The sequence below is a fragment of the Zootermopsis nevadensis genome, unplaced genomic scaffold, assembly GCF_977971745.1.
Source record: "Zootermopsis nevadensis isolate Lab colony 2312 unplaced genomic scaffold, Znev_1.0 Znev_ptg000030l, whole genome shotgun sequence".
NCBI lineage: Eukaryota > Metazoa > Arthropoda > Insecta > Blattodea > Termopsidae > Zootermopsis > Zootermopsis nevadensis.
In genome coordinates, this window is record NW_028259162.1 from 19,821,005 (window position 1) to 19,845,864 (window position 24,860).

The 24,860-nt window shown below is 45.6% G+C and overlaps 1 protein-coding gene across 1 annotated transcript in view; it reads right to left on the bottom strand.

The window, feature by feature from the left end:
• The window catches only part of LOC110830363 (uncharacterized), a 96,143-nt gene that overhangs the window by 47,766 nt on the left and 23,517 nt on the right, over nucleotides 1-24,860 (bottom strand). The window contains exon 2 of the mRNA XM_087358869.1: nucleotides 1,115-24,850. Within this exon, the coding sequence (XP_087214995.1) occupies nucleotides 1,115-24,850 (23,736 nt within the window). The remainder of the gene's footprint in view (nucleotides 1-1,114; nucleotides 24,851-24,860) is intronic.

A 24,860-nucleotide genomic window follows, 5' to 3' on the forward strand; every position in this document is an offset into this window, starting at 1 on the left:
CATAACATACTACCATTAGGACTGGTCATCTTAGGGAACACTGATGGTCCATTACCTTCTTCATCAACATCAGAGGCCTCAAGAAACACAAGGTCACTGAACCCATCATCTACTGGTGGCAATGGCGTAATACTGTTCTTGGATTCCCCTGTACAACTATAAAGCTCATCTGCGATGATAGATGTTGTGACTGTGTCACCAAGCTGTCTTGTTATAAACACATCAGTGTCACTTTCATCATCAAGTGTGGTTTCTATCAAATGCATAACATCACCAGGTCTGAGTGCCATGTTGCTATCTGAAACTGAGAAATTTGGTGGCTGGTCACTCAGAGAGTTGCTCTCAGATGTGACAGAGCAGCACCTGCTAAGTACATCAAGTTCCCAGTCAATATGCTGCTTTTTTAAAGGAATGTCATCAATAGGAATTAACTCTTGTTCCTCATCTGTTGCTGCTGCAGCCTCCTCCTCTATCACTGCAAGAGGATTAGAAGAAGATTCTACTATGGCACAGTCAAATTCTGAACCTGAAGTTGACTGGGTATAAATATCCTCTTCGGCTAGATCAAAAGAATCATCATCCTCATTAAATAAGCAGTCTGATGAATCTATGGCTAAGCTGAACTTTACTGTTCCATGTGTCGGTGTGTCTTGCTTGCGGACTGTGTCCTGAATATAGTTTGAACCTTGTACACAGGACCCCATTCCAGACAACTGGTCACACACTGTTTGGGAATTGGAATGAACACATAAAGATGTCGAGACGGAGTGTGCATCACTTAGAGCAGTATTATCTCTCTCTATTGAACTCATTATTGCTCGCAGTTCTGGTACAGTACGTTCTACACCATTAACTTCATCATATTTATCATCTCCAGCATGAAACTTACCTTCATAGAGTTCATTATTTACAAACTGATTGAGCAATCTAGTTTTAGAATGTAGATTCTCTACCCTAAGTTTTACTGATTCCGAATCCCAGTGATCATCTAACCTCATATTCCTTTGGACCTCTTGTAATAGTAGCTCTAGTTCTGAAGCCATGCTCTGAACAGATGCAGCAGCAGCCAAATTCAGGTTGAATGTAGGTGCTGTGGACAGATGATCTGTTTTACCTGGAGAGGACAGGAAAACAGCAACTGCTTCCTCTTCTCCACCATCATCTTCATATTGGAATTTGTGTTTCACTCTAGGAGGTGTAACCGCATGAACGTCCAAGATTGGAGACAGGCGTTCCTCAGATATCTGGACAGAGGTCCAAGTCCTGGGGACGGCATCAGGCGGGACTATTGACGAGGAACCTTCAAGCCTTGGGACGGACAAGCCTGGACCCAGATGCTGAGACTCAGCAATGGAGACAGCAGAATAATCAAGAGAGAGATCCGATGTTCGAAGTTTAGGACCTGCACCATCATGTATTATATCGAACGACCGCCTTGTAGGTCTGGGTGAAGCCGGGGAGCCTCCGGTTCGAATCCGCGTGTCCACGCTCAGGTCATGATCCGAAGAAGACGATGGGAGTGCTACCGAATCTGACAGCGAAGAATCAGTAGTGTCAATGAGTGAGACCTCTCCTTCCGCACCGGTGTTACCAACACTAGGGACAGTGTCATGACTGGACCGAGTACCGGACACGACCGCGACACGACGCATGGGTTCACACGATGTAGGTTGCCGGTATACAACTTCTATGGAGCCGGAGGTATCAACGGTACGCGTGAAAACCTCGGAAGTAAGAAGCTGTGTGACACCAAGCTGGGATGTCGTCGTCGTCTGTCGGACCATGCGGCTTGGGCTGGACGGTAAGGACGGCGGAGTGTGGCTACCGTAGTCGAAACGCTCGGTACTTCGCGAAGCCGATGTCGCGGCGCGAACCGGGGACGCGGACGGAGAAGGACTCGGAGTACGACCACTCTTTCTTTCTGATGTCACTGCGAACGACTTACCAGGTATGGATTTAAAAGGTGAGGATGATTCCGGACTAGGTGCAGCGGATGGAGATATTGTGTGTGCAATGTGCATGTCTTTGAAATCTGTGATATGGGAAGTGGTTATACCATGCTCTACAGCCGTAGGTATCTCAGCACAACTTGGAACTGGTACCTCCATTGTATCATCTATTTTAGTTACCTCTGTAGAATGCAGCGTGGCTTGAAAAACAACTCCACTATCGATCTCGCTACTTGATTCTAATTCTGATAAAGTTTCCTTAAATTTGGCTTTCGACTTCGAGTCGGCAATTGCCCCAGAAGGACATTCGCCTGTTGGTAGGTCAGTGACCGCCTTCTTTCTGTCTTTCCTCACATCAGGTGTTTTCGTGCGAATTAATTTTGTCTGTTCTTCACGTTTACTCTTTCTACCGTGCTCCTGAGATGCTTCAGTTTCTGCTGTTGTTTTTCTTACAGTGGAATGGAGGCGTGATTGTCTTACACTGGATGAAGTTGAGTCACCGCTACTAGTGTCTCTCTGACGGACGGTGGTGTCGCTTAGTGATCTCGAAGTAAGTCGAATGTTTCCCAGTTTATCTTCCCTAGTTGTCTTAACGTGTTTTGAAACGCTAACTTGTTTCCTGGTCACTGTCTCCCGAACTTCTTTCTCAGCCGATGTACTCCTACTTTCAACACGTCTTGATTTCGAAATCATTTGGGGAGATTTTGGTACAGCCCCTGCAGATATTTCTTTTGGGACAGGCGGTTTGGACGGCGATGAGGTACTTGGTGAGTCTTCACGGTCTGCAGTGACCCTTTTTTTCGTTGAAATATCTCTGTTAAAGTTCAAACTACGTTCAGTAACCGAACGTTCAACTTTTAGATCTCTAGATAGAGTGGATGCCATATAACCTCGATATCTGGACGCTGTCCCACTGCTTGAAGCTGCAGTTACCTGTGCAGGCTTATCGGGTTCCTTGGAACGAAGCGTAATTGTCTTGCGATCGTCTAGAATTTTCGTGCCAGGTTCCCTTGTAGCTCGCTTTGCAGTTTGCACTTGTTTCTCAGAGCGTTTTTTCTTCGGTGTGGATTTAACAGAGTCTTTTGTCTTACCACTCTCATCGTGGAATGCGTCCTGTCTAACCTTTTCAGCATGATGAATGATGGAAGGGTCTGGACCATGTAGTGTTATAGGTTGACTGGTAACGATGTCTTCGCACACACACAGAGAATGTGTACCTCCCGTTTCAAATTCCAAATATGTAGAACCAGACTCTGTTCTAAATAATTTTCCCTCGGTTCTAACACTATCAGTCCTTCCAGCTGTCACAGTGACTTCAAGTAAATCGTCTTTCATCACTATGTCATCTGCAGACATTCCGAACAGAGAATCCGATGTTGCTATAAGACCTTCACTTTCCTTCTTCCTGCTTGTTTCCCAAGATAGCTCTTGCTGAGACAAAGTCCCTGATTCCGATTGATAAACGAGACCAGGAGACAAGATGACTGGAGTTGAAGAACTCTTCTCTACAACAGACATAAGTTTGTCCACATGTTCTTCCTGCAGAATGGGAGTTACGTCTTTTCCAGTTGAGGATGGTTGTGTTCCCTCTACAATGTTTGTGTCTACCGGTAACAACGGTTCTATCTCCTGTAAGTGTATCTCCGTTGAAAATTCAACTTCAGCACATGTTTCTACGACTACCGAAGAACCGGTTTCTTCTGTACCGAGATTCGTTTCATGAATGACAGAACCGTCTGGGCCAGGTGAATGGGATTCTATGTCCTCTTCACCATAGGCAACTGTACCGTATGAAAGTGAAGTCTCCTCTTCCAGCGTTACGAAATCTGAACATTCAACCTCAGAGTCTTTGTTCTGAATAATTTCTCCTCCAACATACCCATCGTGGTATAAATTACCGTCTGATATATCCATCACCGATAATGCAATATTTGTTGTTTCCAATGTGTCGAAAACATTTGGAACGCCTTGAACAAACTCTCCTTCTAACCGCTCTGTATCTCCTTCCAGGACAGGTAATTTTTCAAATTTATCTTCTGTGAAACTATGCTTGTCAAGTATATCAATGTCCAGTGACATACGCATTTGTAATTTCTTCAGCGATTTGCTAGGCAATGCTCCTTCATGTTCACTGGGAGACAGATCTACAGATTCAGCACCTGACTTAGCTGGTATTTGCTTCATTGAAAACTCAGAAACATGTGTTCGTTCAGATTCATGCTTTTCTGTTTCTGTTTCAAAAAGGCAATCGTTGTCTTTGTCTGAGACTTCAACAGCGCCTTCAGAAATAGCACATGTTGCAGAATCTAATCTCACAGTGCTCCGTGTCTGAGTTTCCTCCTGCATTTCCATGAGACTTGTAGATGACTTGTGTAACATGTTCTCTTTCTCAAAATAAGTTTCGCCAGAAGTCATTTGGTTCAGTTCCATGAATGTACTGGATACATCACTTATTTGTTCTTCAAAAATACCGTCTCCTCCTTGCATCCATTGTGTTAGGGGTTGTGAAATACTACCTCGTACTACAGGTGAGGTGCTTACATTCTCTCCAGTCAAATCAAGTTTTTCTGCACCCAATTTCTGCAGTACTTCTGTACCTGGTGACACCCTCTGAATTGTTTCTAAATCACTCACGATCTTCAAGATATCAGCCTCTTCTTCACCAGGAACAGGCAATTTTTCTTCTACAGAAACAGCTCCAATAACCGTATCGTCTCTTTCATAAGACATGAAAAGACGCTGAGGTCTTTCTTCGTGAAAATCAACGATTTGTTCTTCCTTAATGCAACCAAGATCAGTCAGTTCTACAAACTCGCGCGACTCAGAAGGTGGTAAAATTGAAGATTCTTTTCCTTCGGGCGTGGGCGTTAGATCTGGTTTCAGCTCTCGAACTTCCTGCTTAATTTGACGTGTAACCTCCCTAACCTCAGACATGAGTTCCTTCACTTCTGTTTCGGTAACGTGAGTCTCAAAGAGGAGCCTTTGCTTACGCGACTTTTGTGTAACGTGGCCCATCTCTTCCCTTGCATCAGAAATGAATTTTCTTGCAAAGTTGCTTGGAGAAGAAAGTGATGGAAGAACACTAACAGTTTTAGGAAGAAGGTTATCTTGCATGTGATCGGATATCGAAGCTTCAGGTTTTTCAATACCTGTATCTTCGCCATGGTCTTCATCAATGTCAAAACCGCCAAACGTTTCCCCAGAACATACGTCTACCAATCCAGTATCTTCTTTCACAAAAATATTGTCCAATGCGGGATCAGATATCACTTCTTTTTCTGCTTCAAACATATGAGGCACACGTTCGCGATGTGATTCCTGCGATAAGAATGGCGAGAAACGATCGATCGACCGTGAATCAGAAACAAAGCCGGAAATCTGTTCGTCAGTCGAATAAAGAGTAGACGATTGTGCAGATTCATACTCAGTATCAAATGCACCAGCTGAAGCTTCAACTTCCGGCAAAATAAAGTCGGGAGTTCCGTCCACAGGTATGTTATCGTAACCATCTTCTTCAGCTTCACGAAGATCTCGCCCAGGTCTTTCCGTCGGGGGTTTGATTTTACCCGTTTTCCAAAATTCCTCCGGCAAAAACTCATGTTCCCCTTCTTGGCTACCAAGCCCTTCCCCCAAAAGTTGGCTAACAAACCTTTCTCCAGCAGATTCTAAGCGAGGGTCAGTTTCTTCTACATCGAGAATTTCTTCTTTGGTAACCATCAAGGTATCTGCTGACTTTACATTCACCTCATCAGAATCAGCTTTATCCGTCAATTCCTTGACCGCCGACACTATTGCAGACAACTCCCGATCACCGCCATATTTCACCCCCACTATGACATCACGAGATCCAATTCTGTGGCCTAGATCTTGTTCCCCAGTCACACCAGATATTATCCGCATCTCTTCCATATCACTAAGCTCCGAATGCTCTCGTGGATGTTTACCATCTTCACTTTTCTCTACTGATAATGGTTCTATGACGAATACCTCCCCAACTCCTTGTGTTACCTCATTACTAGATACCACGTGGAAAATTTCAGGACTACTTCTCTTATAAGATCCGATTTTCGACACCTCATTTTCAACAAAACCTTCGAAGTAATCAGAATCGCTTTCTACCGAAATTACCTTTAAAACATCGACAGAGCATTCGACTGTTTCTACTACAATTGCGGATTTAATACCAACCTCCATTCCAAACAATTCTCCCTCTTCCGAGACCTCCCGTTTAGCTAAAATTTCATAAATTTCTTCTTTGTCCGCAGTTAGCGATTCTACTTCAACGGCTGATTCCCCTGTCACACCCCCTTCTGTTAGTTGCACCGTTACAGGAAATGCGATATCGGTCCTCTCCGCAAAGCCTTCCTCCTCTACTGACGTCACAACCTCGGGAGTATGTTTGAGAGGCACAGATATCGTAGGCGCCGCCTCTATTAATGGGACCTCATCCACTTTCTGTTCGTCTTCGGGTTTCGGTAAAATGTCCCTAATTGTCAATGTTTCCTCCTCTAGGGTGCGATGTTTCGCAAAATCCTCTTTCTCAAGGAAATCCACCTTTTCTCTAGAAACAAAGTCATCTCTTTCTGAATCAAGAGATATCACAGCCGTTGCTGCCTCGTCTGTTTTACTGACTTCGATAATTGTTTCTGCTTTGCTTTCGAGTTCTTTAGACACGGGGCATATCTCAACAACGCCATCGATCGTTTCACCTCCCGTGATACCTTCCGGAAGCCTTTCAGCTGAGACATCAAAGACAGTTTCTATTCTTTCCACAGGGGAATACTCAGGTGTCTCTTTCGGTCCCTTTTTAACTTCCAATTCACTCACAGCAACTAATGCCTCTTCAACAACTTCGCTTCTGTCAAGTCTATCCCGTTCAGTTACATCGTCAACAACAGATTCCTCAGTTACCACGTCTGATACTTTGGTCACAGTGGATTCCACTGACTCCAATAACACGGTCTTCGCGATGCCGCTCTTGTCTGCAGTAACTTCCGGATCTATTGACGGCGCAGGCTCAGGAGGAATGTCCTCAGTCACCGACACAGGACGCGGCTCCTCTTCTGTGATTGGTCGGGTAGCTTCCAATTCAGGTGAACTTGGTGCAGATACGTGCTCAGGTATTTCCAAATCAAATTCCCTTTCAGTATCTTTAGCCGGAAGAATTTCATCAGGAACCTCTATCGTACCTGTCACTAAAATGGCTTCGGTAACTGATTCTGGAGATGCGGCAGCGGCCTCTGTATGCACAGTTTCAGTGTCCGCAGGTTTAGTCTCTCGAGGTTCGACAACTTCGGGATACGTCTCGGCGGTATCAGACGTTACGGCGTCTGATATTGAGTCAACTACTTTTACTTCAGGTATGGTAACATCAGATACATCATCACCTCTAACTTGTCCCCGTTCTACCACACTTTCTACTCCCGTATCCAATTCGTCAATTACCACATCCTCTTTAATAAGTAAACCGACGTCTGGAACAGGTTCACTAATTACGTCTGCAATTGCCGTATCCTTAGTTTCCTTTTCAGCAGTACCATCCTCTTCTGTTTCGAGATCTTTGGAGGCTGTCTTCGTCACATCATCACCCTCCTCCACCATTCTTCCTTCTAGTATCACCTTTGTAGTCAGCACTGTCGACCCAACAGTTGTAGCTTCTATAACATCGACAGAGCTTTCGGCCGTTTCAACTACAATTCCGGATTTAATACCAACCTCCCTTCCAAACAATTTTCCCTTTTCCGAGACCTCCCGTTCAGCTAAAATATCACAAATTTCTTCTTTGTCCCCAGTTAGCGATTCTACTTCAACGGCTGATTTCCCTGTCACACTCGCTTCTGTTACTTGCACCGTTACAGGAAATGCGATATCGGTCCTCTCCGCAAAGCCTTCCTCCTCCACTGACGTCACATCCTCGGGAGTGTGTTTGAGAGGCACAGATATCGTAGGCGCCGCATCTAATAATGGAACCGCATCCACTTTCTGTTCGTCTTCGGGTTTGGGTAAAATGTCCCTACTTGTCAATGTTTCCTCTTCTACGGTGCGATGTTTCGCAAAATCCTCTTTCTCAAGGAAATCCACCTTTTCTCTAGAAACAAAGTAATCTCTTTCTGAATCAAGAGATATCACAGCCGTTGCTGCCTCGTCTGTTTTACTGACTTCGATAATTGTTTCTGCTTTGCTTTCGAGTTCTTTAGACACGGGGCATATCTCAACAACGCCATCGATCGTTTCACCTCCCGTGATACCTTCCGGAAGCCTTTCAGCTGAGACATCAAAGACAGTTTCTATTCTTTCCACAGGGGAATACTCAGGTGTCTCTTTCGGTCCCTTTTTAACTTCCAATTCACTCACAACAAGTAATGCCTCTTCAACAACTTCGCTTCTGTCAAGTCTATCCCGTTCAGTTACATCGTCAACAACAGATTCCTCAGTTACCACGTCTGATACTTTGGTCACAGTGGATTCCACTGACTCCAATAACACGGTCTTCGCGATGCCGCTCTTGTCTGCAGTAACTTCCGGATCTATTGACGGCGCAGGCTCAGGAGGAATGTCCTCAGTCACCGACACAGGACGCGGCTCCTCTTCTGTGATTGGTCGGGTAGCTTCCAATCCAGGTGAACTTGGTGCTGATACGTGCTCAGGTATTTCCAAATCAAATTCCCTTTCAGTATCTTTAGCCGGAAGAATTTCATCAGGAACCTCTATCGTACCTGTCACTAAAATGGCTTCGGTAACTGATTCTGGAGATGCGGCAGCGGCCTCTGTATGCACAGTTTCAGTGTCCGCAGGTTTAGTCTCTCGAGGTTCGACAACTTCGGGATACGTCTCGGCGGTATCAGACGTTACGGCGTCTGATATTGAGTCAACTACTTTTACTTCAGGTATGGTAACATCAGATACATCATCACCTCTAACTTGTCCCCGTTCTACCACACTTTCTACTCCCGTATCCAATTCGTCAATTACCACATCCTCTTTAATAAGTAAACCGACGTCTGGAAGAGGTTCACTAATTTCGTCTGCAATTGCCGTATCCTTAGTTTCCTTTTCAGCAGTACCATCCTCTTCTGCTTCGAGATCTTTGGACGCTGTCTTCGTCACATCATCACCCTCCTCCACCATTCTTCCTTCTAAAATCACCTTTGTAGTCAGCACTGTGGACCCATCAGTTGTAGCTTCTATAACATCGACAGAGCTTTCGGCCGTTTCAACTACAATTCCGGATTTAATACCAACCTCCCTTCCAAACAATTCTCCCTCTTCCGAGACCTCCCGTTTAGCTAAAGTATCACAAATTTCTTCTTTGTCCGCAGTTAGCGATTCTACTTCAACGGCTGATTTCCCTGTCACACTCGCTTTTGTTAGTTGCACCGTTACAGGAAATGCGATATCGGTCCTCTCCGCAAAGCCTTCCTCCTCCACTGACGTCACATCCTCGGGAGTGTGTTTGAGAGGCACAGATATCGTAGGCGCCGCATCTAATAATGGAACCTCATCCACTTTCTGTTCGTCTTCGGGTTTGGGTAAAATGTCCCTACTTGTCAATGTTTCCTCTTCTACGGTGCGATGTTTCGCAAAATCCTCTTTCTCAAGGAAATCCAACTTTTCTCTAGAAACAAAGTCATCTCTTTCTGAATCAAGAGATATCACAGCCGTTGCTGCCTCGTCTGTTTTACTGACTTCAATAATTGTTTCTGCTTTGCTTTCGAGTTCTTTAGACACGGGGCATATCTCAACAACGCCATCGATCGTTTCACCTCCCGTGATACCTTCCGGAAGCCTTTCAGCTGAGACATCAAAGACAGTTTCTATTCTTTCCACAGGGGAATACTCAGGTGTCTCTTTCGGTCCCTTTTTAACTTCCAATTCACTCACAGCAACTAATGCCTCTTCAACAACTTCGCTTCTGTCAAGTCTATCCCGTTCAGTTACATCGTCAACAACAGATTCCTTAGTTACCACGACTGATACTTTGGTCACAGTGGATTCCACTGACTCCAATAACACGGTCTTCGCGATGCCGCTCTTGTCTGCAGTAACTTCCGGATCTATTGACGGCGCAGGCTCAGGAGGAATGTCCTCAGTCACCGACACAGGACGCGGCTCCTCGTCTGTGATTGGTCGGGTAGCTTCCAATCCAGGTGAACTTGGTGCAGATACGTGCTCAGGTATTTCCAAATCAAATTCCCTTTCAGTATCTTTAGCCGGAAGAATTTCATCAGGAACCTCTATCGTACCTGTCATTAAAATGGCTTCGGTAACTGATTCTGGAGATGCGGCAGCGGCCTCTGTATGCACAGTTTCAGTGTCCGCAGGTTTAGTCTCTCGAAGTTCGACAACTTCGGGATACGTCTCGGCGGTATCAGACGTTACGGCGTCTGATATTGAGTCAACTACTTTTACTTCAGGTATGGTAACATCAGATACATCATCACCTCTAACTTGTCCCCGTTCTACCACACTTTCTACTCCCGTATCCAATTCGTCAATTACCACATCCTCTTTAATAAGTAAACCGACGTCTGGAAGAGATTCACTAATTTCGTCTGCAATTGCCGTATCCTTAGTTTCCTTTTCAGCAGTACCATCCTCTTCTGTTTCGAGATCTTTGGACGCTGTCTTCGTCACATCATCACCCTCCTCCACCATTCTTCCTTCTAAAATCACCTTTGTAGTCAGCACTGTGGACCCATCAGTTGTAGCTTCTATAACATCGACAGAGCTTTCGGCCGTTTCAACTACAATTCCGGATTTAATACCAACCTCCCTTCCAAACAATTCTCCCTCTTCCGAGACCTCCCGTTTAGCTAAAGTATCACAAATTTCTTCTTTGTCCGCAGTTAGCGATTCTACTTCAACGGCTAATTTCCCTGTCACACTCGCTTTTGTTAGTTGCACCGTTACAGGAAATGCGATATCGGTCCTCTCCGCAAAGCCTTCCTCCTCCACTGACGTCACATCCTCGGGAGTGTGTTTGAGAGGCACAGATATCGTAGGCGCCGCCTCTGTTAATGGGACATCATCTACTTTCTGTTCGTCTTCGGGTTTGGGTAAAATGTCCCTACTTGTCAATGTTTCCTCTTCTACGGTGCGATGTTTCGCAAAATCCTCTTTCTCAAGGAAATCCACCTTTTCTCTAGAAACAAAGTCATCTCTTTCTGAATCAAGAGATATCACAGCCGTTGCTGCCTCGTCTGTTTTACTGACTTCAATAATTGTTTCTGCTTTGCTTTCGAGTTCTTTAGACACGGGGCATATCTCAACAACGCCATCGATCGTTTCACCTCCCGTGATACCTTCCGGAAGCATTTCAGCTGAGACATCAAAGACAGTTTCTATACTTTCCACAGGGGAATACTCAGGTGTCTCTTTCGGTCCCTTTTTAACTTCCAATTCACTCACAACAACTAATGCCTCTTCAACAACTTCGCTTCTGTCAAGTCTATCCCGTTCAGTTACATCGTCAACAACAGATTCCTTAGTTACCACGACTGATACTTTGGTCACAGTGGATTCCACTGACTCCAATAACACGGTCTTCGCGATGCCGCTCTTGTCTGCAGTAACTTCCGGATCTATTGACGGCGCACTCTCAGGAGCAATGTCCCCAGTCAGCGACACAGGACGCGGCTCCTCGTCTGTGATTGGTCGGGTAGCTTCCAATCCAGGTGAACTTGGTGCAGATACGTGCTCAGGTATTTCCAAATCAAATTCCCTTTCAGTATCTTTAGCCGGAAGAATTTCATCAGGAACCTCTATCGTACCTGTCACTAAAATGGCTTCGGTAACTGATTCTGGAGATGCGGCAGCGGCCTCTGTATGCACAGTTTCAGTGTCCGCAGGTTTAGTCTCTCGAAGTTCGACAACTTCGGGATACGTCTCGGCGGTATCAGACGTTACGGCGTCTGATATTGAGTCAACTACTTTTACTTCAGGTATGGTAACATCAGATACATCATCACCTCTAACTTGTCCCCGTTCTACCACACTTTCTACTCCCGTATCCAATTCGTCAATTACCACATCCTCTTTAATAAGTAAACCGACGTCTGGAAGAGGTTCACTAATTTCGTCTGCAATTGCCGTATCCTTAGTTTCCTTTTCAGCAGTACCATCCTCTTCTGTTTCGAGATCTTTGGACGCTGTCTTCGTCACATCATCACCCTCCTCCACCATTCTTCCTTCTAAAATCACCTTTGTAGTCAGCACTGTGGACCCATCAGTTGTAGCTTCTATAACATCGACAGAGCTTTCGGCCGTTTCAACTACAATTCCGGATTTAATACCAACCTCCCTTCCAAACAATTCTCCCTTTTCCGAGACCTCCCGTTTAGCTAAAATATCACAAATTTCTTCTTTGTCCGCAGTTAGCGATTCTAATTCAACGGCTGATTTCCCTGTCACACTCGCTTCTGTTAGTTGCACCGTTACAGGAAATGCGATATCGGTCCTCTCCGCAAAGCCTTCCTCCTCCACTGACGTCACATCCTCGGGAGTATGTTTGAGAGGCACAGATATCGTAGGCGCCGCCTCTGTTAATGGGACCTCATCTACTTTCTGTTCGTCTTCGGGTTTGGGTAAAATGTCCCTACTTGTCAATGTTTCCTCTTCTACGGTGCGATGTTTCGCAAAATCCTCTTTCTCAAGGAAATCCACCTTTTCTCTAGAAACAAAGTCATCTCTTTCTGAATCAAGAGATATCACAGCCGTTGCTGCCTCGTCTGTTTTACTGACTTCAATAATTGTTTCTGATTTGCTTTCGAGTTCTTTAGACACGGGGCATATCTCAACAACGCCATCGATCGTTTCACCTCCCGTGATACCTTCCGGAAGCCTTTCAGCTGAGACATCAAAGACAGTTTCTATTCTTTCCACAGGGGAATACTCAGGTGTCTCTTTCGGTCCCTTTTTAACTTCCAATTCACTCACAACAACTAATGCCTCTTCAACAACTTCGCTTCTGTCAAGTCTATCCCGTTCAGTTACATCGTCAACAACAGATTCCTTAGTTACCACGACTGATACTTTGGTCACAGTGGATTCCACTGACTCCAATAACACGGTCTTCGCGATGCCGCTCTTGTCTGCAGTAACTTCCGGATCTATTGACGGCGCACTCTCAGGAGCAATGTCCCCAGTCAGCGACACAGGACGCGGCTCCTCGTCTGTGATTGGTCGGGTAGCTTCCAATCCAGGTGAACTTGGTGCAGATACGTGCTCAGGTATTTCCAAATCAAATTCCCTTTCAGTATCTTTAGCCGGAAGAATTTCATCAGGAACCTCTATCGTACCTGTCACTAAAATGGCTTCGGTAACTGATTCTGGAGATGCGGCAGCGGCCTCTGTATGCACAGTTTCAGTGTCCGCAGGTTTAGTCTCTCGAAGTTCGACAACTTCGGGATACGTCTCGGCGGTATCAGACGTTACGGCGTCTGATATTGAGTCAACTACTTTTACTTCAGGTATGGTAACATCAGATACATCATCACCTCTAACTTGTCCCCGTTCTACCACACTTTCTACTCCCGTATCCAATTCGTCAATTACCACATCCTCTTTAATAAGTAAACCGACGTCTGGAAGAGGTTCACTAATTTCGTCTGCAATTGCCGTATCCTTAGTTTCCTTTTCAGCAGTACCATCCTCTTCTGTTTCGAGATCTTTGGACGCTGTCTTCGTCACATCATCACCCTCCTCCACCATTCTTCCTTCTAAAATCACCTTTGTAGTCAGCACTGTGGACCCATCAGTTGTAGCTTCTATAACATCGACAGAGCTTTCGGCCGTTTCAACTACAATTCCGGATTTAATACCAACCTCCCTTCCAAACAATTCTCCCTTTTCCGAGACCTCCCGTTTAGCTAAAATATCACAAATTTCTTCTTTGTCCGCAGTTAGCGATTCTAATTCAACGGCTGATTTCCCTGTCACACTCGCTTCTGTTAGTTGCACCGTTACAGGAAATGCGATATCGGTCCTCTCCGCAAAGCCTTCCTCCTCCACTGACGTCACATCCTCGGGAGTATGTTTGAGAGGCACAGATATCGTAGGCGCCGCCTCTGTTAATGGGACCTCATCTACTTTCTGTTCGTCTTCGGGTTTGGGTAAAATGTCCCTACTTGTCAATGTTTCCTCTTCTACGGTGCGATGTTTCGCAAAATCCTCTTTCTCAAGGAAATCCACCTTTTCTCTAGAAACAAAGTCATCTCTTTCTGAATCAAGAGATATCACAGCCGTTGCTGCCTCGTCTGTTTTACTGACTTCAATAATTGTTTCTGATTTGCTTTCGAGTTCTTTAGACACGGGGCATATCTCAACAACGCCATCGATCGTTTCACCTCCCGTGATACCTTCCGGAAGCCTTTCAGCTGAGACATCAAAGACAGTTTCTATTCTTTCCACAGGGGAATACTCAGGTGTCTCTTTCGGTCCCTTTTTAACTTCCAATTCACTCACAGCAACTAATGCCTCTTCAACAACTTCGCTTCTGTCAAGTCTATCCCGTTCAGTTACATCGTCAACAACAGATTCCTTAGTTACCACGACTGATACTTTGGTCACAGTGGATTCCACTGACTCCAATAACACGGTCTTCGCGATGCCGCTCTTGTCTGCAGTAACTTCCGGATCTATTGACGGCGCAGGCTCAGGAGGAATGTCCTCAGTCACCGACACAGGACGCGGCTCCTCGTCTGTGATTGGTCGGGTAGCTTCCAATCCAGGTGAACTTGGTGCAGATACGTGCTCAGGTATTTCCAAATCAAATTCCCTTTCAGTATCTTTAGCCGGAAGAATTTCATCAGGAACCTCTATCGTACCTGTCATTAAAATGGCTTCGGTAACTGATTCTGGAGATGCGGCAGCGGCCTCTGTATGTACAGTTTCAGTGTCCGCAGGTTTAGTCTCTCGAAGTTCGACAACTTCGGGATACGTCTCGGCGGTATCAGACGTTACGGCGTCTGATATTGAGTCAACTACTTTTACTTCAGGTATGGTAACATCAGATACATCATCACCTCTAACTTGTCCCCGTTCTACCACACTTTCTACTCCCGTATCCAATTCGTCAATTACCACATCCTCTTTAATAAGTAAACCGACGTCTGGAAGAGATTCACTAATTTCGTCTGCAATTGCCGTATCCTTAGTTTCCTTTTCAGCAGTACCATCCTCTTCTGTTTCGAGATCTTTGGACGCTGTCTTCGTCACATCATCACCCTCCTCCACCATTCTTCCTTCTAAAATCACCTTTGTAGTCAGCACTGTGGACCCATCAGTTGCAGCTTCTATAACATCGACAGAGCTTTCGGCCGTTTCAACTACAATTCCGGATTTAATACCAACCTCCCTTCCAAACAATTCTCCCTCTTCCGAGACCTCCCGTTTAGCTAAAGTATCACAAATTTCTTCTTTGTCCGCAGTTAGCGATTCTACTTCAACGGCTGATTTCCCTGTCACACTCGCTTCTGTTAGTTGCACCGTTACAGGAAATGCGATATCGGTCCTCTCCGCAAAGCCTTCCTGCTCCAATGACGTCACATCCTCGGGAGTATGTTTGAGAGGCACAGATATCGTAGGCGCCGCCTCTGTTAATGGGACCTCATCCACTTTCTGTTCGTCTTCGGGTTTGGGTAAAATGTCCCTACTTGTCAATGTTTCCTCTTCTACGGTGCGATGTTTCGCAAAATCCTCTTTCTCAAGGAAATCCACCTTTTCTCTAGAAACAAAGTCATCTCTTTCTGAATCAAGAGATATCACAGCCGTTGCTGCCTCGTCTGTTTTACTGACTTCAATAATTGTTTCTGCTTTGCTTTCGAGTTCTTTAGACACGGGGCATATCTCAACGCCATCGATCGTTTCACCTCCCGTGATACCTTCCGGAAGCCTTTCAGCTGAGACATCAAAGACAGTTTCTATACTTTCCACAGGAGAATACTCAGGTGTCTCTTTCGGTCCCTTTTTAACTTCCAATTCACTCACAACAACTAATGCCTCTTCAACAACTTCGCTTCTGTCAAGTCTATCCCGTTCAGTTACATCGTCAACAACAGATTCCTTAGTTACCACGACTGATACTTTGGTCACAGTGGATTCCACTGACTCCAATAACACGGTCTTCGCGATGCCGCTCTTGTCTGCAGTAACTTCCGGATCTATTGACGGCGCAGGCTCAGGAGGAATGTCCTCAGTCACCAACACAGGACGCGGCTCCTCGTCTGTGATTGGTCGGGTAGCTTCCAATCCAGGTGAACTTGGTGCAGATACGTGCTCAGGTATTTCCAAATCAAATTCCCTTTCAGTATCTTTAGCCGGAAGAATTTCATCAGGAACCTCTATCGTACCTGTCACTAAAATGGCTTCGGTAACTGATTCTGGAGATGCGGCAGCGGCCTCTGTATGCACAGTTTCAGTGTCCGCAGGTTTAGTCTCTCGAGGTTCGACAACTTCGGGATACGTCTCGGCGGTATCAGACGTTACGGCGTCTGATATTGAGTCAACTACTTTTACTTCAGGTATGGTAATATCAGATACATCATCACCTCTAACTTGTCCCCGTTCTACCACACTTTCTACTCCCGTATCCAATTCGTCAATTACCACATCCTCTTTAATAAGTAAACCGACGTCTGGAAGAGGTTCACTAATTTCGTCTGCAATTGCCGTATCCTTAGTTTCCTTTTCAGCAGTACCATCCTCTTCTGTTTCGAGATCTTTGGACGCTGTCTTCGTCACATCATCACCCTCCTCCACCATTCTTCCTTCTAAAATCACCTTTGTAGTCAGCACTGTGGACCCATCAGTTGTAGCTTCTATAACATCGACAGAGCTTTCGGCCGTTTCAACTACAATTCCGGATTTAATACCAACCTCCCTTCCAAACAATTCTCCCTCTTCCGAGACCTCCCGTTTAGCTAAAGTATCACAAATTTCTTCTTTGTCCGCAGTTAGCGATTCTACTTCAACGGCTGATTTCCCTGTCACACTCGCTTTTGTTAGTTGCACCGTTACAGGAAATGCGATATCGGTCCTCTCCGCAAAGCCTTCCTCCTCCACTGACGTCACATCCTCGGGAGTATGTTTGAGAGGCACAGATATCGTAGGCGCCGCATCTAATAATGGAACCTCATCCACTTTCTGTTCGTCTTCGGGTTTGGGTAAAATGTCCCTACTTGTCAATGTTTCCTCTTCTACGGTGCGATGTTTCGCAAAATCCTCTTTCTCAAGGAAATCCACCTTTTCTCTAGAAACAAAGTCATCTCTTTCTGAATCAAGAGATATCACAGCCGTTGCTGCCTCGTCTGTTTTACTGACTTCAATAATTGTTTCTGCTTTGCTTTCGAGTTCTTTAGACACGGGGCATATCTCAACAACGCCATCGATCGTTTCACCTCCCGTGATACCTTCCGGAAGCCTTTCAGCTGAGACATCAAAGACAGTTTCTCTACTTTCCACAGGGGAATACTCAGGTGTCTCTTTCGGTCCCTTTTTAACTTCCAATTCACTCACAGCAACTAATGCCTCTTCAACAACTTCGCTTCTGTCAAGTCTATCCCGTTCAGTTACATCGTCAACAACAGATTCCTTAGTTACCACGTCTGATACTTTGGTCACAGTGGATTCCACTGACTCCAATAACACGGTCTTCGCGATGCCGCTCTTGTCTGCAGTAACTTCCGGATCTATTGACGGCGCACTCTCAGGAGCAATGTCCCCAGTCAGCGACACAGGACGCGGCTCCTCGTCTGTGATTGGTCGGGTAGCTTCCAATCCAGGTGAACTTGGTGCAGATACGTGCTCAGGTATTTCCAAATCAAATTCCCTTTCAGTATCTTTAGCCGGAAGAATTTCATCAGGAACCTCTATCGTACCTGTCACTAAAATGGCTTCGGTAACTGATTCTGGAGATGCGGCAGCGGCCTCTGTATGCACAGTTTCAGTGTCCGCAGGTTTAGTCTCTCGAAGTTCGACAACTTCGGGATACGTCTCGGCGGTATCAGACGTTACGGCGTCTGATATTGAGTCAACTACTTTTACTTCAGGTATGGTAACATCAGATACATCATCACCTCTAACTTGTCCCCGTTCTACCACACTTTCTACTCCCGTATCCAATTCGTCAATTACCACATCCTCTTTAATAAGTAAACCGACGTCTGGAAGAGGTTCACTAATTTCGTCTGCAATTGCCGTATCCTTAGTTTCCTTTTCAGCAGTACCATCCTCTTCTGTTTCGAGATCTTTGGACGCTGTCTTCGTCACATCATCACCCTCCTCCACCATTCTTCCTTCTAAAATCACCTTTGTAGTCAGCACTGTGGACCCATCAGTTGTAGCTTCTATAACATCGACAGAGCTTTCGGCCGTTTCAACTACAATTCCGGATCTAATACCAACCTCCCTTCCAAACAATTCTCCCTCTTCCGAGACCTCCCGTTTAGCTAAAGTATCACAAATTTCTTCTTTGTCCGCAGTTAGCGATTCTACTTCAACGGCTGATTTCCCTGTCACACTCGCTTTTGTTAGTTGCACCGTTACAGGAAATGCGATATCGGTCCTCTCCGCAAAGCCTTCCTCCTCCACTGACGTCACATCCTCGGGAGTGTGTTTGAGAGGCACAGATATCGTAGGCGCCGCCTCTGTTAATGGGACCTCATCTACTTTCTGTTCGTCTTCGGGTTTGGGTAAAATGTACCTACTTGTCAATGTTTCCTCTTCTACGGTGCGATGTTTCGCAAAATCCTCTTTCTCAAGGAAATCCACCTTTTCTCTAGAAACAAAGTCATCTCTTTCTGAATCAAGAGATATCACAGCAGTTGCTGCCTCGTCTGTTTTACTGACTTGAATAATTGTTTCTGCTTTGCTTTCGAGTTCTTTAGACACGGGGCATATCTCAACGCCATCGATCGTTTCACCTCCCGTGATACCTTCCGGAAGCCTTTCAGCTGAGACATCAAAGACAGTTTCTATACTTTCCACAGGAGAATACTCAGGTGTCTCTTTCGGTCCCTTTTTAACTTCCAATTCACTCACAACAACTAATGCCTCTTCAACAACTTCGCTTCTGTCAAGTCTATCCCGTTCAGTTACATCGTCAACAACAGATTCCTTAGTTACCACGACTGATACTTTGGTCACAGTGGATTCCACTGACTCCAATAACACGGTCTTCGCGATGCCGCTCTTGTCTGCAGTAACTTCCGGATCTATTGACGGCGCAGGCTCAGGAGGAATGTCCTCAGTCACCAACACAGGACGCGGCACCTCGTCTGTGATTGGTCGGGTAGCTTCCAATCCAGGTGAACTTGGTGCAGATACGTGCTCAGGTATTTCCAAATCAAATTCCCTTTCAGTATCTTTAGCCGGAAGAATTTCATCAGGAACCTCTATCGTACCTGTCACTAAAATGGCTTCGGTAACTGATTCTGGAGATGCGGCAGCGGCCTCTGTATGGACAGTTTCAGTGTCCGCAGGTTTAGTCTCTCGAGGTTCGACAACTTCGGGATACGTCTCGGCGGTATCAGACGTTACGGCGTCTGATATTGAGTCAACTACTTTTACTTCAGGTATGGTAACATCAGATACATCATCACCTCTAACTTGTCCCCGTTCTACCACACTTTCTACTCCCGTATCCAATTCGTCAATTACCACATCCTCTTTAATAAGTAAACCGACGTCTGGAAGAGGTTCACTAATTTCGTCTGCAATTGCCGTATCCTTAGTTTCCTTTTCAGCAGTACCATCCTCTTCTGTTTCGAGATCTTTGGACGCTGTCTTCGTCACATCATCACCCTCCTCCACCATTCTTCCTTCTAAAATCACCTTTGTAGTCAGCACTGTGGACCCATCAGTTGTAGCTTCTATAACATCGACAGAGCTTTCGGCCGTTTCAACTACAATTCCGGATTTAATACCAACCTCCCTTCCAAACAATTCTCCCTCTTCCGAGACCTCCCGTTTAGCTAAAGTATCACAAATTTCTTCTTTGTCCGCAGTTAGCGATTCTAATTCAACGGCTGATTTCCCTGTCACACTCGCTTTTGTTAGTTGCACCGTTACAGGAAATGCGATATCGGTCCTCTCCGCAAAGCCTTCCTCCTCCACTGACGTCACATCCTCGGGAGTGTGTTTGAGAGGCACAGATATCGTAGGCGCCGCCTCTGTTAATGGGACCTCATCTACTTTCTGTTCGTCTTCGGGTTTGGGTAAAATGTCCCTACTTGTCAATGTTTCCTCTTCTACGGTGCGATGTTTCGCAAAATCCTCTTTCTCAAGGAAATCCACCTTTTCTCTAGAAACAAAGTCATCTCTTTCTGAATCAAGAGATATCACAGCCGTTGCTGCCTCGTCTGTTTTACTGACTTCAATAATTGTTTCTGCTTTGCTTTCGAGTTCTTTAGACACGGGGCATATCTCAACAACGCCATCGATCGTTTCACCTCCCGTGATACCTTCCGGAAGCATTTCAGCTGAGACATCAAAGACAGTTTCTATACTTTCCACAGGGGAATACTCAGGTGTCTCTTTCGGTCCCTTTTTAACTTCCAATTCACTCACAACAACTAATGCCTCTTCAACAACTTCGCTTCTGTCAAGTCTATCCCGTTCAGTTACATCGTCAACAACAGCTTCCTTAGTTACCACGACTGATACTTTGGTCACAGTGGATTCCACTGACTCCAATAACACGGTCTTCGCGATGCCGCTCTTGTCTGCAGTAACTTCCGGATCTATTGACGGCGCACTCTCAGGAGCAATGTCCCCAGTCAGCGACACAGGACGCGGCTCCTCGTCTGTGATTGGTCGGGTAGCTTCCAATCCAGGTGAACTTGGTGCAGATACGTGCTCAGGTATTTCCAAATCAAATTCCCTTCCAGTATCTTTAGCCGGAAGAATTTCATCAGGAACCTCTATCGTACCTGTCACTAAAATGGCTTCGGTAACTGATTCTGGAGATGCGGCAGCGGCCTCTGTATGCACAGTTTCAGTGTCCGCAGGTTTAGTCTCTCGAGGTTCGACAACTTCGGGATGCGTCTCGGCGGTATCAGACGTTACGGCGTCTGATATTGAGTCAACTACTTTTACTTCAGGAATGGTAACATCAGATACATCATCACCTCTAACTTGTCCCCGTTCTACCACACTTTCTACTCCCGTATCCAATTCGTCAATTACCACATCCTCTTTAATAAGTAAACCGACGTCTGGAAGAGGTTCACTAATTTCGTCTGCAATTGCCGTATCCTTAGTTTCCTTTTCAGCAGTACCATCCTCTTCTGTTTCGAGATCTTTGGACGCTGTCTTCGTCACATCATCACCCTCCTCCACCATTCTTCCTTCTAAAATCACCTTTGTAGTCAGCACTGTGGACCCATCAGTTGTAGCTTCTATAACATCGACAGAGCTTTCGGCCGTTTCAACTACACTTCCGGATTTAATACCAACCTCCCTTCCAAACAATTCTCCCTCTTCCGAGACCTCCCGTTTAGCTAAAGTATCACAAATTTCTTCTTTGTCCGCAGTTAGCGATTCTACTTCAACGGCTGATTTCCCTGTCACACTCGCTTTTGTTAGTTGCACAATTACAGGAAATGCGATATCGGTCCTCTCCGCAAAGCCTTCCTCCTCCACTGACGTCACATCCTCGGGAGTGTGTTTGAGAGGCACAGATATCGTAGGCGCCGCCTCTGTTAATGGGACCTCATCTACTTTCTGTTCGTCTTCGGGTTTGGGTAAAATGTCCCTACTTGTCAATGTTTCCTCTTCTACGGTGCGATGTTTCGCAAAATCCTCTTTCTCAAGGAAATCCACCTTTTCTCTAGAAACAAAGTCATCTCTTTCTGAATCAAGAGATATCACAGCCGTTGCTGCCTCGTATGTTTTACTGACTTCAATAATTGTTTCTGCTTTGCTTTCGAGTTCTTTAGACACGGGGCATATCTCAACAATGCCATCGATCGTTTCACCTCCCGTGATACCTTCCGGAAGGCTTTCAGCTGAGACATCAAAGACAGTTTCTATACTTTCCACAGGGGAATACTCAGGTGTCTCTTTCGGTCCCTTTTTAACTTCCAATTCACTCACAACAACTAATGCCTCTTCAACAACTTCGCTTCTGTCAAGTCTATCCCGTTCAGTTACATCGTCAACAACAGATTCCTTAGTTACCACGACTGATACTTTGGTCACAGTGGATTCCACTGACTCCAATAACACGGTCTTCGCGATGCCGCTCTTGTCTGCAGTAACTTCCGGATCTATTGACGGCGCAGGCTCAGGAGGAATGTCCTCAGTCACCAACACAGGACGCGGCTCCTCGTCTGTGATTGGTCGGGTAGCTTCCAATCCAGGTGAACTTGGTGCAGATACGTGCTCAGGTATTTCCAAATCAAATTCCCTTTCAGTATCTTTAGCCGGAAGAATTTCATCAGGAACCTCTATCGTACCTGTCACTAAAATGGCTTCGGTAACTGATTCTGGAGATGCGGCAGCGGCCTCTGTATGGACAGTTTCAGTGTCCGCAGGTTTAGTCTCTCGAGGTTCGACAACTTCGGGATACGTCTCGGCGGTATCAGACGTTACGGCGTCTGATATTGAGTCAACTACTTTTACTTCAGGTATGGTAACATCACATACATCATCACCTCTAACTTGTCCCCGTTCTACCACACTTTCTACTCCCGTATCCAATTCGTCAATTACCACATCCTCTTTAATAAGTAAACCGACGTCTGGAAGAGGTTCACTAATTTCGTCTGCAATTGCCGTATCCTTAGTTTCCTTTTCAGCAGTACCATCCTCTACTGTTTCGAAATCTTTGGACGCTGTCTTCGTCACATCATCACCCTCATCCACCATTCTTCCTTCTAAAATCACCTTTGTAGTGAGCACTGTGGACCCATCAGTTGTAGCTTCTATAACATCGACAGAGCTTTCGGCCGTTTCAACTACAATTCCGGATTTAATACCAACCTCCCTTCCAAACAATTCTCCCTCTTCCGAGACCTCCCGTTTAGCTAAAGTATCACAAATTTCTTCTTTGTCCGCAGTTAGCGATTCTACTTCAACGGCTGATTTCCCTGTCACACTCGCTTCTGTTAGTTGCACCGTTACAGGAAATGCGATATCGGTCGTCTCCGCAAAGCCTTCCTCCGCCACTGACGTCACATCCTCGGGAGTATGTTTGAGAGGCACAGATATCGTAGGCGCCGCATCTAATAATGGAACCTCATCCACTTTCTGTTCGTCTTCGGGTTTGGGTAAAATGTCCCTACTTGTCAATGTTTCCTCTTCTACGGTGCGATGTTTCGCAAAATCCTCTTTCTCAAGGAAATCCACCTTTTCTCTAGAAACAAAGTCATCTCTTTCTGAATCAAGAGATATCACAGCCGTTGCTGCCTCGTCTGTTTTACTGACTTCAATAATTGTTTCTGCTTTGCTTTCGAGTTCTTTAGACACGGGGCATATCTCAACAACGCCATCGATCGTTTCACCTCCCGTGATACCTTCCGGAAGCCTTTCAGCTGAGACATCAAAGACAGTTTCTATACTTTCCACAGGGGAATACTCAGGTGTCTCTTTCGGTCCCTTTTTAACTTCCAATTCACTCACAACAACTAATGCCTCTTCAACAACTTCGCTTCTGTCAAGTCTATCCCGTTCAGTTACATCGTCAACAACAGATTCCTTAGTTACCACGACTGATACTTTGGTCACAGTGGATTCCACTGACTCCAATAACACGGTCTTCGCGATGCCGCTCTTGTCTGCAGTAACTTCCGGATCTATTGATGGCGCAGGCTCAGGAGGAATGTCCTCAGTCACCAACACAGGACGCGGCTCCTCGTCTGTGATTGGTCGGGTAGCTTCCAATCCAGGTGAACTTGGTGCAGATACGTGCTCAGGTATTTCCAAATCAAATTCCCTTTCAGTATCTTTAGCCGGAAGAATTTCATCAGGAACCTCTATCGTACCTGTCACTAAAATGGCTTCGGTAACTGATTCTGGAGATGCGGCAGCGGCCTCTGTATGCACAGTTTCAGTGTCCGCAGGTTTAGTCTCTCGAGGTTCGACAACTTCGGGATACGTCTCGGCGGTATCAGACGTTACGGCGTCTGATATTGAGTCAACTACTTTTACTTCAGGTATGGTAACATCAGATACATCATCACCTCTAACTTGTCCTCGTTCTACCACACTTTCTACTCCCGTATCCAATTCGTCAATTACTACATCCTCTTTAATAAGTAAACCGACGTCTGGAAGAGGTTCACTAATTTCGTCTGTAATTGCCGTATCCTTAGTTTCCTTTTCAGCAGTACCATCCTCTTCTGTTTCGAGATCTTTGGACGCTGTCTTCGTCACATCATCACCCACCTCCACCATTCTTCCTTCTAAAATCACCTTTGTAGTCAGCACTGTGGACCCATCAGTTGTAGCTTCTATAACATCGACAGAGCTTTCGGCCGTTTCAACTACACTTTCGGATTTAATACCAACCTCCCTTCCAAACAATTCTCCCTCTTCCGAGACCTCCCGTTTAGCTAAAGTATCACAAATTTCTTCTTTGTCCGCAGTTAGCGATTCTACTTCAACGGCTGATTTCCCTGTCACACTCGCTTTTGTTAGTTGCACAATTACAGGAAATGCGATATCGGTCCTCTCCGCAAAGCCTTCCTCCTCCACTGACGTCACATCCCCGGGAGTGTGTTTGAGAGGCACAGATATCGTAGGCGCCGCCTCTGTTAATGGGACCTCATCTACTTTCTGTTCGTCTTCTGGTTTGGGTAAAATGTCCCTACTTGTCAATGTTTCCTCTTCTACGGTGCGATGTTTCGCAAAATCCTCTTTCTCAAGGAAATCCACCTTTTCTCTAGAAACAAAGTCATCTCTTTCTGAATCAAG